This window comes from Pseudochaenichthys georgianus, chromosome 9 (assembly GCF_902827115.2).
Source record: "Pseudochaenichthys georgianus chromosome 9, fPseGeo1.2, whole genome shotgun sequence".
Lineage (NCBI taxonomy): Eukaryota > Metazoa > Chordata > Actinopteri > Perciformes > Channichthyidae > Pseudochaenichthys > Pseudochaenichthys georgianus.
Genome location: NC_047511.1, coordinates 14,027,149 through 14,042,857, shown reverse-complemented (window position 1 = coordinate 14,042,857; position 15,709 = coordinate 14,027,149). Strand labels below are relative to the sequence as shown.

At 39.1% G+C, this 15,709-nt stretch overlaps 1 protein-coding gene and 1 long non-coding RNA gene across 2 annotated transcripts; both read right to left on the bottom strand.

Moving 5' to 3' along the window:
• Positions 1–533: 533 nt before the first annotated feature.
• Positions 534–6,449, bottom strand: coq5 (coenzyme Q5, methyltransferase). Its single transcript, XM_034091045.2, has 7 exons — positions 6,219–6,449; positions 5,030–5,179; positions 4,714–4,938; positions 3,547–3,653; positions 2,588–2,676; positions 1,351–1,462; positions 534–994 (listed from the first exon to the last, which is right to left on the bottom strand). The coding sequence occupies exons 1-7, from the start codon at positions 6,418–6,420 to the stop codon at positions 893–895; spliced, it is 987 nt and encodes a 328-aa protein (XP_033946936.1). The 5' UTR covers positions 6,421–6,449; the 3' UTR covers positions 534–892.
• A 3,859-nt stretch (positions 6,450–10,308) lies between these two features.
• Positions 10,309–11,181, bottom strand: LOC139434395 (uncharacterized). The gene is made up of 3 exons (XR_011643743.1): positions 11,143–11,181; positions 10,522–10,582; positions 10,309–10,443 (listed from the first exon to the last, which is right to left on the bottom strand). It is a non-coding gene; the product is annotated as an uncharacterized lncRNA (long non-coding RNA).
• Between the last annotated feature and the right edge of the window lie 4,528 nt (positions 11,182–15,709).

Here is a 15,709-nt window from a genome sequence, read left to right as displayed (position 1 = left end):
CGTTGAAATTATGCAAAAAATGACAATAGTGTGTTGAAAATGTCAGAACACACAACAAAGAACATACCTCGAGAAAAAAACCATGTAATATATTATGTTGAAATTATGCAAAAAACGACAGTATCGTACGACGAAATACCAAAAATGACAGTTTAGTAAGTCAAGAAGTAGCAAAAACTACGTAGAACACTACGTCTAAACTATCAGAAAAAACAACGTAGTAAAGTATGTTGAAAATGTGCTAAAATAATAATTTTTGCATATTTTCATTGCATGTTGGTTTTTTTCTGATATTGACATATTCAACTATTTAATTTCAAAATAGAACAAGCATCAAAATATGAACATTTGAAACATTCCATGGAGACGTTGGATATGCATCGTAATTACAATCAGGACAGTTAGATCTTCTCTGACCAAAAAGACCAATGTATTCCAGCATCTCCTGTGATGGCATCTGCATTTCACTTTGAGATTGTTTTAACAGCAGAAGAAATACATTGCTTTGAGAATAATCCATTCAGATACAGAGATCCTTTTAAACATTCTTTATTTGTAGCCAAAATGTAAATATTACATCAAAAATATTTGAAACAAGCTGCACATAAACTCACTTGCTAGTAGCCTTAACACTGATACCACAAATAGTGACATTTAGGTGATCAGTGCAGCATTCCTTACCAACAAAGGTATTTAGTAGTCTAATCGTTGCTGTACCAAGACCATCAGCAGGGAAATAAATATGTCCACCGACATGTTTCTCTCATGGTGCAGTCATTGCTGAGAGAGGAGCTCTGGCGTTCCTGTCTGAGAACTCTGCACACAGTTTGAAATACAGACAGAAGTGTGAAACACAGCCAGTCTTTTGGCTTCTGTTTTCCAGGAGTGCATCTCACAGCTTGAAACCAGAGTGAAGAGCCACGACTCCACCGGTGAGGTTGGAGTACTTCACAGAGTAGAAACCTGCGTCCTCAATCATATCTTTGAACTCCTCCTTCAGGAGAGAAGAAAAGGAAACGACTGAGTCCACAGAGTTACACTGCAGACAGCTTGAAAAACATGAACGTAAGGAAACATACAGTGTCAGTTATTCAGTAGTTTAGTCCTTTAAAAAAAAAAAATGATCACTACAATTTTTTCCCCATTATCTGACCTTAAAATGTACTTAGCAAAAAGGTCTTTAAAATATTAAAAAGGTATTACATTTAACATCTGGATTCTGCACATATCCTAAATTAAACCATTAAAATCAGAAAGTGATGACATTTTTTATGAAATACCCCCAACTGCAGTTGAATCAAATCAGAGTAGCAATGGTAGAAAAGAGTAGACAGAAGAAATTGTTCTTACCTGGTCCGGGAACTTGCGGATGCTTTCCACCAGATACTGGTAAGACTTCCAGTCTCCAGCTATCACCTCTCCCAAAACTGGGATCATCTGGAAACTGTACGCGTCATAAAGCCTGAAAACATGAAACGGAATCAAAGTCAGTGAGCAGAAACCTGCTGCAGATACACTCATTTTTCGAAATCCTTCTTATATGAAACTAATCGTTTGTTTGTGATGAGTTCTTACCCTATACAAGTATTTTAAAAAGAATAACAGCACCTTTAAAAAAAAAAAAAATTCTTATTTTTCATTAATTTGAAATTGACCAATTTGCATAATGAGTACTTTTACTTTTGGTACAATATCTGAGTACTTCTCCCACCTCTGGCCATGGAGCAACAACAGTCTCCAGGTTTTTATTTAAACCGATTCTTAAAAACAATATTATTGTAGTGTCCACTCTCCTTGCTCTTTAGTCAGGGTTCATACACTTTTTCACCAATGACCTCTCCATGACCTTTACCTGATTTTCCATGACCAAAAAATTAACTCTTTCTCAGCGTACCACTGAAAATGGTTTATTTTAACATGGAACAGGAAAATAAGGTCTGCATATGAAACATGTTGTGCCCATCTAAAACAAATCCAATAGTAGGCTTACTAGCTTCTACACGCTGAAGCAACTAAAATATCTCCCCAGTTAAATACCATTTGACGTTCCATTACTATAAGATACAATATTTATTATCATTATAGTATTACTATTTCGGCGATTAGATCAAATATAAATTATATTTGATGCAACGCTAGTTACATTCCATGACATGAAAAATATTGTTTTCCAGGGCCTGGAATTTCCATGACTTTTCCAGGTTTTTAATGACCGTAAGAACTCGGTTTAGTACTCTGCAGCCAGCTCACACTTAGCAAGCTGAAGTGCTTTTAGGCACAACACCACAAGAGGGCGTTCATCCAAGGACACAAAATCCACTCAGATAAAAAAACATATATTTCTAATTGTGCTCAGTATAACCGAGCACCTATGGGATCTGTCTTAATGTAGGCAGCATACATGTAACTTAAAAGAAAACCAACTGCTTGCATGTGGTGAGACAGGGTACTCTACTCTTGAATACGACCACCTCGGAGAGAAACAACGAGCTGTGAAAATGTGATGAATCAACAGGGACTCTGAGATTCATACGGTTCATTCATATTCACAGTTAGTCACAATTCATTAGAGAGCACTGCTCCTCACCTCGCGAGAACAGGATTTGTCACTTTGCTGAACTCCAAACACATAAACCTGCCACCGGGCTTCAGGACACGCAGAGCCTCCTGCAGAGCCTGAGAACCAGAACAGAATGAGTGCTGACATGCTTAAAGGGGCCCTATAATGCTCATCTTCAGGTTCACATCAGTATTCTTAGGCTTAACCCTCTACTGTGGGGGGGGTTAAGCCTTTGCAGTCCATTTACATGCACACAAACCTATAGCACACGCTACAGGAGAGGGAAACCCCAAAAGCAGAAAAGGGCCTCTTTAATAACAGTTTAAATGATGACTGAATATCTCAAGTCACTTCTACAGCAAAGATATCGGTTAGTAACAGCTTCGCAGTTCTTTGAAAGATACCTTTCTTTGTAAGTTGAGTATTATTGGATTTGAGACAATCGAAAGACATACTCTAGTTTACATATCCATGTTACACACTGGATAATTGAAGAATTCTATTTCAGCTGCATCTCTAAATACATTTAACAATTTGCCAAAACAAGTCTAGCTGTGAGCTCTCTTAATTCACGTGTAAGATGTTTAGAGCATGTTCAAACGAAAACAACTTCTTTGGTTTCTTTTTCTGGCAATCATATGTGATCAAATAGATCACAGTTAAACACTTGACAGTACTGTCTATGAGTGTTATGCATTAGGTAATATAGAAATGTAATCAGATTAAACAAACATACATTTTATTCTCTAAAATATGTCTAATGTTTGTGATTTGCATCTACTTTCATTTTGTATGCGTCTCTTTAAAAGTGTTGATTCACGAGGACTGTTATGTTTATGGTGTGTTTTTAAATGTGTTGTTTGATCTGGACTGTTATTTGTAATGCGTGCTTTCTCATGTGGACTCATGGGGACATGAATGAACAGTCTTCATAGCAGCCTCTGAGCACGAGAGAAACCTCAGTGATGATGCAACCGGGCAGTTACCTGATCTATATGGGTGACGTTTCGAATCCCAAAGGCGATGGTATAAATATCGAACTGGTCATCATCAAAGGGCAGCTCCTCTGCGTCGCCCACTACCCAGGACAGACCTGCCGCACACAGGCACACTTCAGCAAACGCTGCCCTCGACTCAGATCACAAGGTGGAAGAATAATGATTATGTGCACCGTTGAGATCATGCATGCTCAAACAGGTGTTTGGTTTTCTGGATTCAATTTATATTTCATGCATAATATAATCTGAGACATCCAGCTGGAGATTTAAGGCTGCACAATACAAGAAAGATATTTTCGGTAACATTGTTGAATAGAATAATATGAACTGCAATAAATAAACTGATTTTAAAGTGTACTTAATTCTGCTTTACTATAGTACTATATTATATCGCTAAAATGCAACAGATTGTTTTTTGAATAAAAAACTAATACAGCACATTTAAATGAAAACTAAAGGCACCAATAAAAGAACTGAATGTTAGCTAAAGCTCTTGTTTATGGCTGCCTGATTTAGAAATGTCTAACAACAATTATTAATACAAATGGAATTCTGACTAAAACCATATTAATGATAACTATTTTGAGTTTTATAAGTGAAACCAAAATAAAACTTTTGGAAACTTTACTCTAAAACATTTTTTTTTTCCATTTCACAAAAAAGCCAAACTTGTATTTTTGTATAACTTTGTCATAATATAACGTATGGACACATTTGGGCAATAACAAAAATGGCTGTCTGACTGTGGACGCACGGGTGGAGGTGAATTCAGACTCCTATAACTAGAGCTGCACTGATTAACAGAAAACTTATTTGAACAATTTTAAAAATAGATTAATGATTTAAAAGTAATTTTCCATGCAAAGATGTTTAAAGCCTCTTTTAGAAGGAGATGTCCGGCATTTCTCTGTTTTGTATCAAATTAAACTGAATATCTTTCGCATATGGATGGTCGAAACAAGACATTTGAACTCCATGTGATTAATAAGAGAACATCATCTGCAGATGAATCAATACAGAGAATAATTGTTAGCTGCAGCCCTACATGTGTCCCTATGACCTGTACATATGAAAAGGTAATCCCAAAAAGCTGTGTTTCACATCTGAGGGAAAAGTCAGGGATCACATGTCTTGAGTTTACAGAGTGAAGCTCACCAGCACTGACGCCCAGGCCGTCAGCCTTCTGCTTTCCCACTCTCAGCATCTCCTTGTTGATGTCACAGACCACCGCTCTGGATTCCTGGGCCCCGTCCTCCTCCTCTGTCGAGTAGTTGTTAGAAATGTCCTGCCACGACGGTGCCTGCATGGACCGGGCCGCACGCCGCTTCTGCCTCTCTTGCTGAAAACGAACGTACTCCAGAAAACGGAACGCAATGTCACCTGCAAGGGGAATAATCACAACAACAAAGGAAGTCAGTGAGGTAAGGTTTAAGTTGGATGGTATGTAGAAAATACACAAGAGCTGCTTTACCCGTTCCACCGGCCACGTCCAGGAGTCTCACCCCGCGCTGGGGGTGCATGACGTGGAGCAGCGTGTCTTTCCACAGTCGGTGAACCCCCAGACTCATGGCATCGTTCATGGTGTCGTACTTCTGCGCCACGTTCTCAAACACCTTATACACTGGGAGAACACAAAGAGAGAGCACCCTGAAGCTGACTCACATATTCTATCCAAGAATATACTTTAGATGGTTTGTTTTCGCTTGCTTTAATGTTTTGTGATCCAGGAGAAATGTTTTAAATTTCAAGTGACAAAGTCAATATATAAAGTTGAATGTCTTCGGTTACTTGTTATTAATCATATTCTAAATGACTTGCCTGGGTAAATAAAAGGCAATATAAAAATAAAATATGACTTTGTATTTTAAACTTTCGACAAGGTATCTTTATTTGAAATTGCGGCAGTGGCTCAGGCTGAAGGGTCCGTTTTGTGGAGAGGTGCCAGGCGCCCTTGAGCAAGGCACCAAACCCAACTGCTCACTGGTGCACCTATCTGTAATACAATGCATGTGTGTTTTACTGTGTGCGTGTGTATTAAATATATATATAAACAAAGAGGGAAAACTGAACTTGCCCCTAGGGGGATCGATAAAGACTCATGTTAAATGTTTTTAATATTATTTTTGTATAACTTTTAATAATTAGATGATAGAATGTCTAAAATTACCATTCATGAAATTGAACATCTTTATTAAGTGTTTCTATAAGGAAAGGAAATGTTTTTTTATTCTTGCCATTATGCCAAACACAAGTTTGATGAGGGGAAAGCTTTTTTTTTGAGTGTTTATTAGTGTAACGTTGGGTAAATATTGACCGAGAATAACAAGTTAACAACATACAGAAATAGTATGCTCTGTGCTAAATCAGCCAATTATTTCCTTAGCTTAATATAAAAACAACACTGCAGGTACCACACAATTTAAAACGTTATACCAATATCTGCATCAAGGTACCATCAGGTACTGTTAAATTCACCTTCAACACATTACAGAGATTGTATTGACAGAAATGCATTTTCATAGATTTAGTGTAAGCCGAATTGTCTGGCACATTCTTAAGATCCCCACAACATCTGAAATACTTTCCCTGGCGGTGTGTCAAGGAGCTTTTAAGTAGTGACATGACAATGAAGTTTGTTATCATACAGAGAGACACCTCACCTCTCTTTGCCTTCTCTGTCTCCGGCACCGTTTCAAAACCGAAGTGCGTGCTTCTGTCTCCGGCGGCCTCGCTAAAGCACCGACAGCTCGGCGGCTCCCAGCAGCCAGCGGGCCGGCCTGGAGCTCCAGCAGCGGTAACATTAACATTTCTGTGGGAAAGACGGATCACCCTCCGAAACAGGAGTCTCATGGAGGCGGCCATCTTGCCAAATTATGCAACTATGCGACACTCTGTCGTCATTCACAGGCGACGGTTACTCTTTTTTTCAGACCGCCCATCAGTGTATTCAATGTTTTTAAATGTTAGCTATTTATTATGCCACAAGTTAGTTGTTGTTCTCAATATCTGGCTTTTGGTACAATGTTCAAATATGTATAAAGATAAGTAATAACACACTATGTTAAAACAAAAGTGAGTTTGAGGAATAATAATACAAAACATAATCAATAAACAAATGATGATGTATTATCACATTTTAAGATGTGATATAGGCTACTTTATTGTTCCCCAATAATAGGTACACGCTGATTATTTTTTAAATAGAAAGTGACATATGTAAATGTGAATACTATGGTTTTCACATTTACATATGCTACTTTAAATCAAATATCAGAGTAACTCTTTCACCATTTGATTATTAATTGTTATGAGGACTTGCAAACGCTTGTTCTATGTGATATCCAAGGATCATTGGTCACAGAGCCTGTACCCATGGGCGGTTCTAGGGGTGGGAGACAACGATGGCCAGTGCCCCTGTAACAATGAGCTAGCCTTTGACCCTTATGTGCCCCCCCTCCAAAAGAAGAGTTCATAATGATAATACAATGTCAGGTAGCATTGTGCTGTAACTAGCCAAAGTGAACTTAAATGCATTTATTTTTCATAATGTAATTTAATAATATGAATACTGAACTACTGAAACTAATTATGTTACTAAAGAACCCCACCAATGATTGTATTTTATGTTTTTTGTGTGCGCTAAAACTTGAATAAAAAAGTTGTACACTGTCTTTCGTCTTGCATTAAATGTGCCCCTCTCTGCATTATTTAGCTCATTGTATGTATTTTTTTTTTCTTTTTCTGACATGTACATAGTTAACTTCATCTGCATTATTTGCACTTTGGTCTATCAACATAATCTGCACTATTTGTATTGTAATCTATTCTACTCTGTTTATTCTTCTTATACTTTTTAATTTGTTTTATGTCCTATATTATGTTGCATTGCCATATGGCAATGCTGGGGCCAGTTGTTTGATGAAATTCAAAGATTCAAAGGCTTTATTGTCATATGTACAGTATAGATATGGCAATGAAAAACTTAAGTCCCGAGCTTCTCCAACAATGCAACATAATAATATATATATTCTGTTAGAAGTAAAAGTACTGCTATCAAAAGAAGTGCAAACGCATTGGCATGAAAATATAATTGAGAGTTGAATTTCCCATTTCAGATTATTCAATTACTGGATTGTGATTATTGATGTGCTAGTCTGTTTGTCATCTAATTGTAAATGCTTTATATAAAACTGCTTGATATTTTAACCTGCTTTTAACCTCTAAATTGCCACAGGGAGAAAATGACTTCTTCATTTATTAATAATGGCTAAATATAATAATGTATATTATTATACAGGCACCTAACAAAAATGCAGATTTCAGAAAGAATAGTGGATTTTGTGTTTTACACACAGGAATAATCTGATGTTAAATGCTGCAGAACATGTGTGTTAAATAGCATGTATAACAACCATGCTGTATAATGTTCATTTTTATCTTGATTATAATGTGATGTACATTGTGTAGCCCTCGCTGTCAGTACGCCTACTGCTCACACACTGCCCATTATTCTATAACAATATAAAAACATTTCCTTTAGTGATGGTGAGAGGTAGAGATGAAAGACCTTTCTCTGTAATACTAATTAACTTTGGGTGCCCGGACTTGTCAAACATACCTCCATCTAGTGGGCAAGTGAAACATTACATCTTCAAAAATTACCACTATTGTGGATTAACATTTTTGTCCAGAACAATTTCTAATCTGACTTTGAGGAGAGATTATTCTATTGACTACTGTTTCTTAAATCAAGAATGAACTTTGAACCCACACTTTTAAGCTGACACGGACGACGTGTCCTGAATATTAAAAGAAAGATAATTAAAAACAAATTCAAATCTCCTTACTTCTCTCTCTGCAGGTTTTATTGGAACTACTTTCTGCTGAAGAAATAGTCCCCCCCTGACCTTTTTACAGTTTTCAATCACTGTACAATATTATAATGTTGCTTGTTTATTTGCACCCATCACATAGTCAGCAAGTAAACTATACGTTTTAATGCTAAATATATTTGATTTCCATGCCCTCTTTTCTATGAGTTAAAACTATTGACATCTGTTGACCGAAATTGAAATAAGTAATATCCTAAACAATGTAAATCCAAAAACCAACACGTTCTCACTCCCAACCCGTCACATGTTGACGGTCGGTCAGGGCCCCTCCCTTTCACTCCATTACGGACAGGGTACCCCTGAGAGTCAATTTCCAACGGGCAGGGCGTCCCATAGACCTTCATAGACCTCCCATAGCGTTGATAATAGACGCCATGAGAACGCTCCCCGACGGTCGGTTGTTATTGTCAATATTAATATAATAATTATTTATTTTTTAATAGTCACACTCGATTTCGCCGATTTTCTTGTTGCCCCAGCTGGTTGACACCTCTTTTAGCAGAAACAAAGGCTACATTAATGTATTAAATCGATGTTAATCCATGTGTGTGGTTGTGGAATTAATGGACGTGCCGTTGTGCCCGTTCAAATCCAGTTTTGGACAGTCTGCTGTGGTTCCATCCCATTTCAAAGTGCTGTTCGACGCTCGGCGTAACCCTCGGTGCACACTCAAACATCCAATCACAGAGCTTGAGGACTATCACGGGGTTTGTCAAGCGAAGCGGAGAGAATACTTACTTCCGGGTGTAAAATTATCTAAAGCAACTACTATGAGCTGCTCCGACCCTCTGTCCTGACGGACTCCAACTTGTGTTTATTAATCAAACAAATAAATAAACAAAAGGATAATTATGTGTTATTGTTGAGTAAATAACAGTGTGTGGTTTAGAAAAGAATACAAAATTAGAAGTAAAAAACGATGAAACAATACAAATTTCAGTATTCTGAGCCCCTACTCTCCCCATAACTGATGGCAACAAAAGTCCTACATTACTCAATTAAAATAAGGAAGTAAAAACAATAATTGTGGCTTGATATTGAGTAAGAAAAAGGTTGATAAACGCTATGAGAATGGATCCTATAGGCCCTGACTGCAGCACGCGGAATGGGGCATGGTCAGATGTGGGCGGGGCTGGACGTCCGATGGGCGGGGTGTATGAATATCCTAATGAGACAAACGGCATCAGCTGCTGGACAACTATAAGAAGTACAAATACAAATCTGCACTCGACTAAATATAATTTAAAAACTAAATATAAAAACTTCATACTAATTAAATGAATGAATGTATTTAAATATACCTTTTTTTATACCACATGTGCAATGTGGTATAAAAAGTCATATTTTCTATATTAGTGTATTTAAGTTCATTATTTAATATGTTTTAATTGATTATTCATTTTGTCAGTTCTGTGCATACTCATATCTAGTGCATATATTTCAAATGATACATTGCACTGCATTTCATAGAATGATAGAAAAAGCATGTATTATTTACAACATTTATCATAGAACAGAACAATCATTAAGATAACAGAACCGAAAAAGCAAATACAGTTCAACCGCGCTCTTCAAAACAGGCATGAACCTTAAGGTTTTCTTTATCAATGCACTGCTCAAAAAACATTAAATAGTCCGACTCAAATTTGAACCTGAACATAAATTCTGTGCTGCCTGGGGATGCTCCAAGCGCTCAGAGAAAGGAGTATGAATGTAAGGTTTCCCCACTGACACAGAGAGGAGGAAAGAATGGCTGGCTCAAGTCAGCAGGAGCAATGTAACTATCACAAAAGACAACAACAGCAACAACATATGTGAGGTAAACATATTTTTCACAAAACGAAGACCACACCATTGGGAAGCTTAACGTCTGTTTAATAAAAATAAGGAACAGGGAGAGGCTTGCAAAGCTCTGGGAGTTGAGACTCAGGTGCAGGGTGAGGGTCTCATTGCAGGTCTTCAGGCTCCATTGAATCCCCCTGGGGTTCTTGTGCTGAAAGAGGGAGACAGGAGAAAGGGTTAGATACTGCAACCCAGAGGATGGGAAATTGCTGACCTATTTTAAACGTACCTTGTGTTTTCACTCTCACTTAAGTCCCTCTCCCTTTGCCATCAATCCAACATCAGCTGAGCTGCAACATAATACAGACAGGTAATAATCAACAGAATCACAAAGACATAATATGACTCTGCTAAAAACACTCACCCATACATTTTTGTTTACTGTTTGGAAGTCTCAAAAATCCACTCTAAATCCATATCGATAGCGATGTATCACAAAAATAGCTCTCTTCCTTATTATTGTGTAACGTTAACTATATTATACTAGCTTGAACTCCAAAATGGATATCCTCATTTCACCACCTCCACCCACTACAATCACACGCCCCAATGTTATATTTAACTAATGTAACTCCCTCCACCCCGGATAAAAGCACGTTAAGAAGCCCCTTTTCTCTAATTCCACAACGTTGGAGGAAATAACATGAGGAGAACGGATTAATAGGCTGTTCGTGGTTAACGTGTGTTGCTAACTTTATCCGGCATTCTAGCCTAATCTGTTATCTGTAAACGTTAAATATACTGATTGAAGGGATAATCCACTAACATCCTTTAATACACGTGTGTAGTTAATTTGATTCAGATGTTCTGATAATATCCGCAAAATATAAATCTTTAAACGTCTTCTTACCTTTAAAAGTCCATCACGAACGGTCTATTATGCTACAACTCTACTGCGCTGCTAGCCGCAGATCCTCTCAATAGTTTCCCGGAAGTTAGCAGCAAGCTAACTTCCGGGGAACTATTGAGAGACTCCACGATCCGCCATTGCTGTAAAAAACTGGTCCATTGGAGTGAACGGAGATGTCGTAACTCTTCTCTGGGCGGGGTCGGACATCCAACCCCGCCTTTTATCCGACCCCGCCCCATTCCGCGTTCCGCAGCGAGGACCTTCTCAATGGATCTGCAGAGAGCATTTTGCCGCGAACCCAACTCGTCTATTATCAACGTTCAGGGAGCTCTAGTCAATGGGACGCCCTGCCCGTTGAAAACTGACTTTCAAGGGGTACCCTGTGCGTAATAGAGTGACAGGGAGGGGCCCTGACCGACCGTCAACATGTGACGGGTTGGGAGTGAGAACTTGTTGCAAAAACAGGTGCATAAATTGGGTCTGTACAATAAATGTGTGTTTTTAAACGAGTAGGAAATGCGAAACGCATACTTTATTCTCCAATAAATACATGGACATATAAATAAAATAGGCCTATCAATACTTAAAATGTCCAATAAGTCACGTTACGTTGACGCATGACGCAGGTTGCTATGGAGCTACGTATAGTTTATATTTAAGAAGTTCATTCTAAAATCACCATTTCACTCTTTGGAGGAGAAAGCTGTTACTCGACGATTTTAAGAAATTGAACATGGTATCACTGAAAAAAACGAGCCCACTTCAGCCCAGTTCAATTTTACAAAAAAATTATCGAAGAAAATGTGAGAACATAATGACTTTTATTTAATAAAATGTAATTTAATAAAATTACCTTTTTCCACGATTTGAGCCGTCGAGACATCACAGCTAGTTTAGTCAAATATTGGGACAAATTAAATATATTTAATTACAGTAACGTTTTTGTTGTAAATAACCAATATATGAGGACAGACGTAACTATTTCACATCCTGCAATAGGCCTACTTATGTAACATTTAGTTTGAGTAGTGTCGGAGATGATCATGGCCTGGATGGTCTCACACTCCCTACAGCAGGGAGATGTGAGCGTCCTGCAGGAGACATGGGGTCCTTCTCAAGTCGATTAAATGGAATCCTTGCTTCCCTCACTTGCGTTGTTTCCCTGCGTTTAGTCCCTCCCACCAGGGAAGCATGGAGAGACGCAAGGAAACCACAAGAAGCAGGGAAATTTGTTTTGAAAGCAATAGAGTGGCAAAGTCACGCCCATCTACTTCCGGTCCCATGGGACCTTATTTGTGAAAAATTATGTATTGAAGTCAATGGGCAGAGAAAGATTATATTTCGATCCCGTTTGAATTGTGCCATGAATTACACATATGATGTTTGTCAATCTTAAAAAATCATTTCCATGTCAAAAAAGTCACAGTTTGTCTTAAAACTGTTGAAATATAAGACTATGAAAAATACGCAACTAGAAAGACTACAAATCCCAGAGTCGCGTAAGTGATGTCACAATTGTTTTCCTCCACTAAGAGATAGCTAAGATCAGCGCCATATAGATATAATCTATCTATAAGGCGCTGGCTAAGATAAGATAACTTTAACAAGATGCCTGTGTGCTTAGTACCAGGTTGTTGTCATACCAGCAATGAGTCTTGCTCGTTCTTTCGCTTCCCGTCTGATGAAAGGACCAGGGCTCCGTCTCAGGTCGGTTAAATGGAATCCTTGCTTCCCTCACTTGCGTCGTTTCCCTGTGTTTAGTCCCTCCCTCCAGGGAAGCATAGAAGGACGCAAGGAAACCACGAGAAGCAGGGAAATGAGTTTTAAGAGCAATGGGACGTCCTTTCCTCCGGAGCGTCACATGAAGCGACGTCCGTTTGTGATGATGCCGCACAGCTGTTCGTCTGACAGCAGCTCTGTCCCCGTTATTTTCACAAACACCCCCGCCACACATTTACTGACACAAACATTTGTATCATCTGTTGTAGACTCCAATAAATAAAATAAAATAAGAACTCATTCTCAAAAAAGATAAACGCCATTCTTAAAATGTATAAACGAACAATAGTTTGATTAATATTGATTAGAGTGCACAATAGAAATAAAATAATTGAGAGAAGATAAAGATATATATTATCTATCAAAACCCAGTTAGATTAACATTCATTGGATTGCACACTTTGTTTGTTTGTGTGGATATGTAGCACATTAACATTTTAAATAGCACTTAATGACTGACTGAATGGAAATGACAATAAATGAAAATGTAAAACGAAAAAAGCGATCATGAAAATGTTTCCAATAAATGAATAAAATGATTTTTGACCACTTTGTCGTTCAGATATATCACATATTTGTAACTAAATGATACATGAATTGAAGCAAAACACAGTATAAACTGAGGAGTGACTCTCGTGAGTTTAATTTATTTTCTTCACTCCGCTGGGAAACGGCTCTCATGTCAAGAAGCATCAGATCAGTGCATGCGCTGCATCGTCCAATCAGTGAGCAATACACAGTAAGGGGGCGGGGCGAGTAACTGAGGATTTAATCGGAGGATGGTCTGGTGGTTCCTCGGTTATCGCTCCTCCATTATCGCTCCTCGATCCTCGATCCTCCGGCAGAAATAAGAGCCATGGGACGGTACTCAAGATGGCGCAGACAAATCAACTTCCGGTGAGACCGAGGAGCGAGGAAATGAAAATAGTCGACCTGAGACAGGGCCCAGGAGTGGCTGGATCAAGTTAGTTACCTAGCTAGTAGCTAGCACCTTAGTTAGCATTACAGCCTTGTCATTTTTATTATTAAGTAACATTAAGTAACCCAAAATGTTAAACAGTAAGAGTAGTAGTCATATTTCGTGAACCCTTTGAAGAGTAGGCTACTGTCACCGGTGTGATCATTCTATAATACACAATTTAAGCCCGGGGGAGAAATGCTATCGCTAGCATCGGCGATCGCCGCTCTTTTCTACTTCATGCTATCTGCACAAATGGTTGACATTAAACATTAAAAAGACCAGGCAGTTCAGAGAGAATCAAAGGAAGGCAGGTAGGCAGCTTTGCATGACATTCTTCTGGACTTGTTTCATTGTGGTGATAGTGAGGGTAGTCAATCGTTTTGTTGACAAGACATTAGTGACGGCCATCTTGGTGACCAGAGATGGGGTCGTTACTAAAAAAATGTAATATATTACTTTAAAAAAAAAAAAAAGTAATATATTACACTACTTCGTTACTCTCTACATAAAGTAACTCGTTACTTTACTCGTCGTTACTTTACTCGCAGAGCACGTACGAACTGCGCATGCGTGAGTGGCAATAACTCTCCTTACCAGCAGGCGGCGGTAGTGTGTATTTGTCATTCAAAACAGGCAACAACCAGAAGACAGAGAAGAAGAACAGACTACGTGATATAAACAAACAACAAATAGCGTGTGCGTTAGCTTCACCTTAGCATGTGTTCTTTGCAGGTGTTTGTTGAGGTTTGATGTGGTGTTTACAGCAGTGGATAACAGCTTCTGGCCTGGACACAGTTTGCACCTCACCGGCACATTCCTGTCTATTCTTCGGACAAACTCAAAAATAATGGGCATACCTCCACCCCTCGAAAGTTATCGCTGACTCAGACATGTTTATGCAGCGCTGCATGTGGAGATGTGGACGCGCAAATCGCGCAGATTACGTACACATTGGTTTCGCATACAGCATCTCTGTAAAGTACGTGTATTCACTCTCTCCACTAAACGGCTCGTTGCAGCTCTTGCCCCCCCCCCTCCCTGTGAGCCCAGTGTGCTCCGATTGGTCGGGACCAGTCGGGACGTTGTGAATCGCGCTATGCTCCGTGGAGGTGTGATTTCCTTGTTTAGCGATACACAGCGAAACACAGCCAAACTCACCCTGAGCACACACAAAGTCACAGCCGAAGTAAAAACAATAAGTGTGGCTTGATATTGAGTAAGAAAAAGGTTGATAAACGCTGTGAGAATGGGTCTGCAGAGAGAATTTCGCCACGATCCCAACTGTCTGTTATCAGCCTGCAGCCAGGGAGGAGAGATCAGCAGAGCTGCCTGCACTGAGTGTGTGAGGAAGTCCGTGGATTGGTCAATTTAGACCAATCAGCGGGGGCTTAACGTAACGGCTCCGCGAACGTAATGTAACGGCTCCACGGATTGGTCCACTTCATTCCGGGGACGACATGACATCATGATGTCCCCGGAAGAATCAAATGGACAGTGACGTATCTCCAACGAGGCGTTTTGGGGAGGTATTTTCTGTTTTAGAGTTTTACTCCCTACATGGTGTACTTTGAGGGTTTTGACTCTGCAGACCATTTACATGCATAAAAACCTTCATAACACACAAGGGGACGGGCAATAACCGGAAAAGCATGACATGTCACCTTTAAGGGCAGCCGACACAAACGAATGCCGTGCTTCCATGAGCGTCAAATCCCGCCGCAGATGGGAATACATTGCAATCAGTTGAAAGCTATTTGCGTCCCTTTATGAAGCTGAAGGAGCCTAGGAGCGTCACAACTGCACGCCACGGGACCCTGACCAAAACGT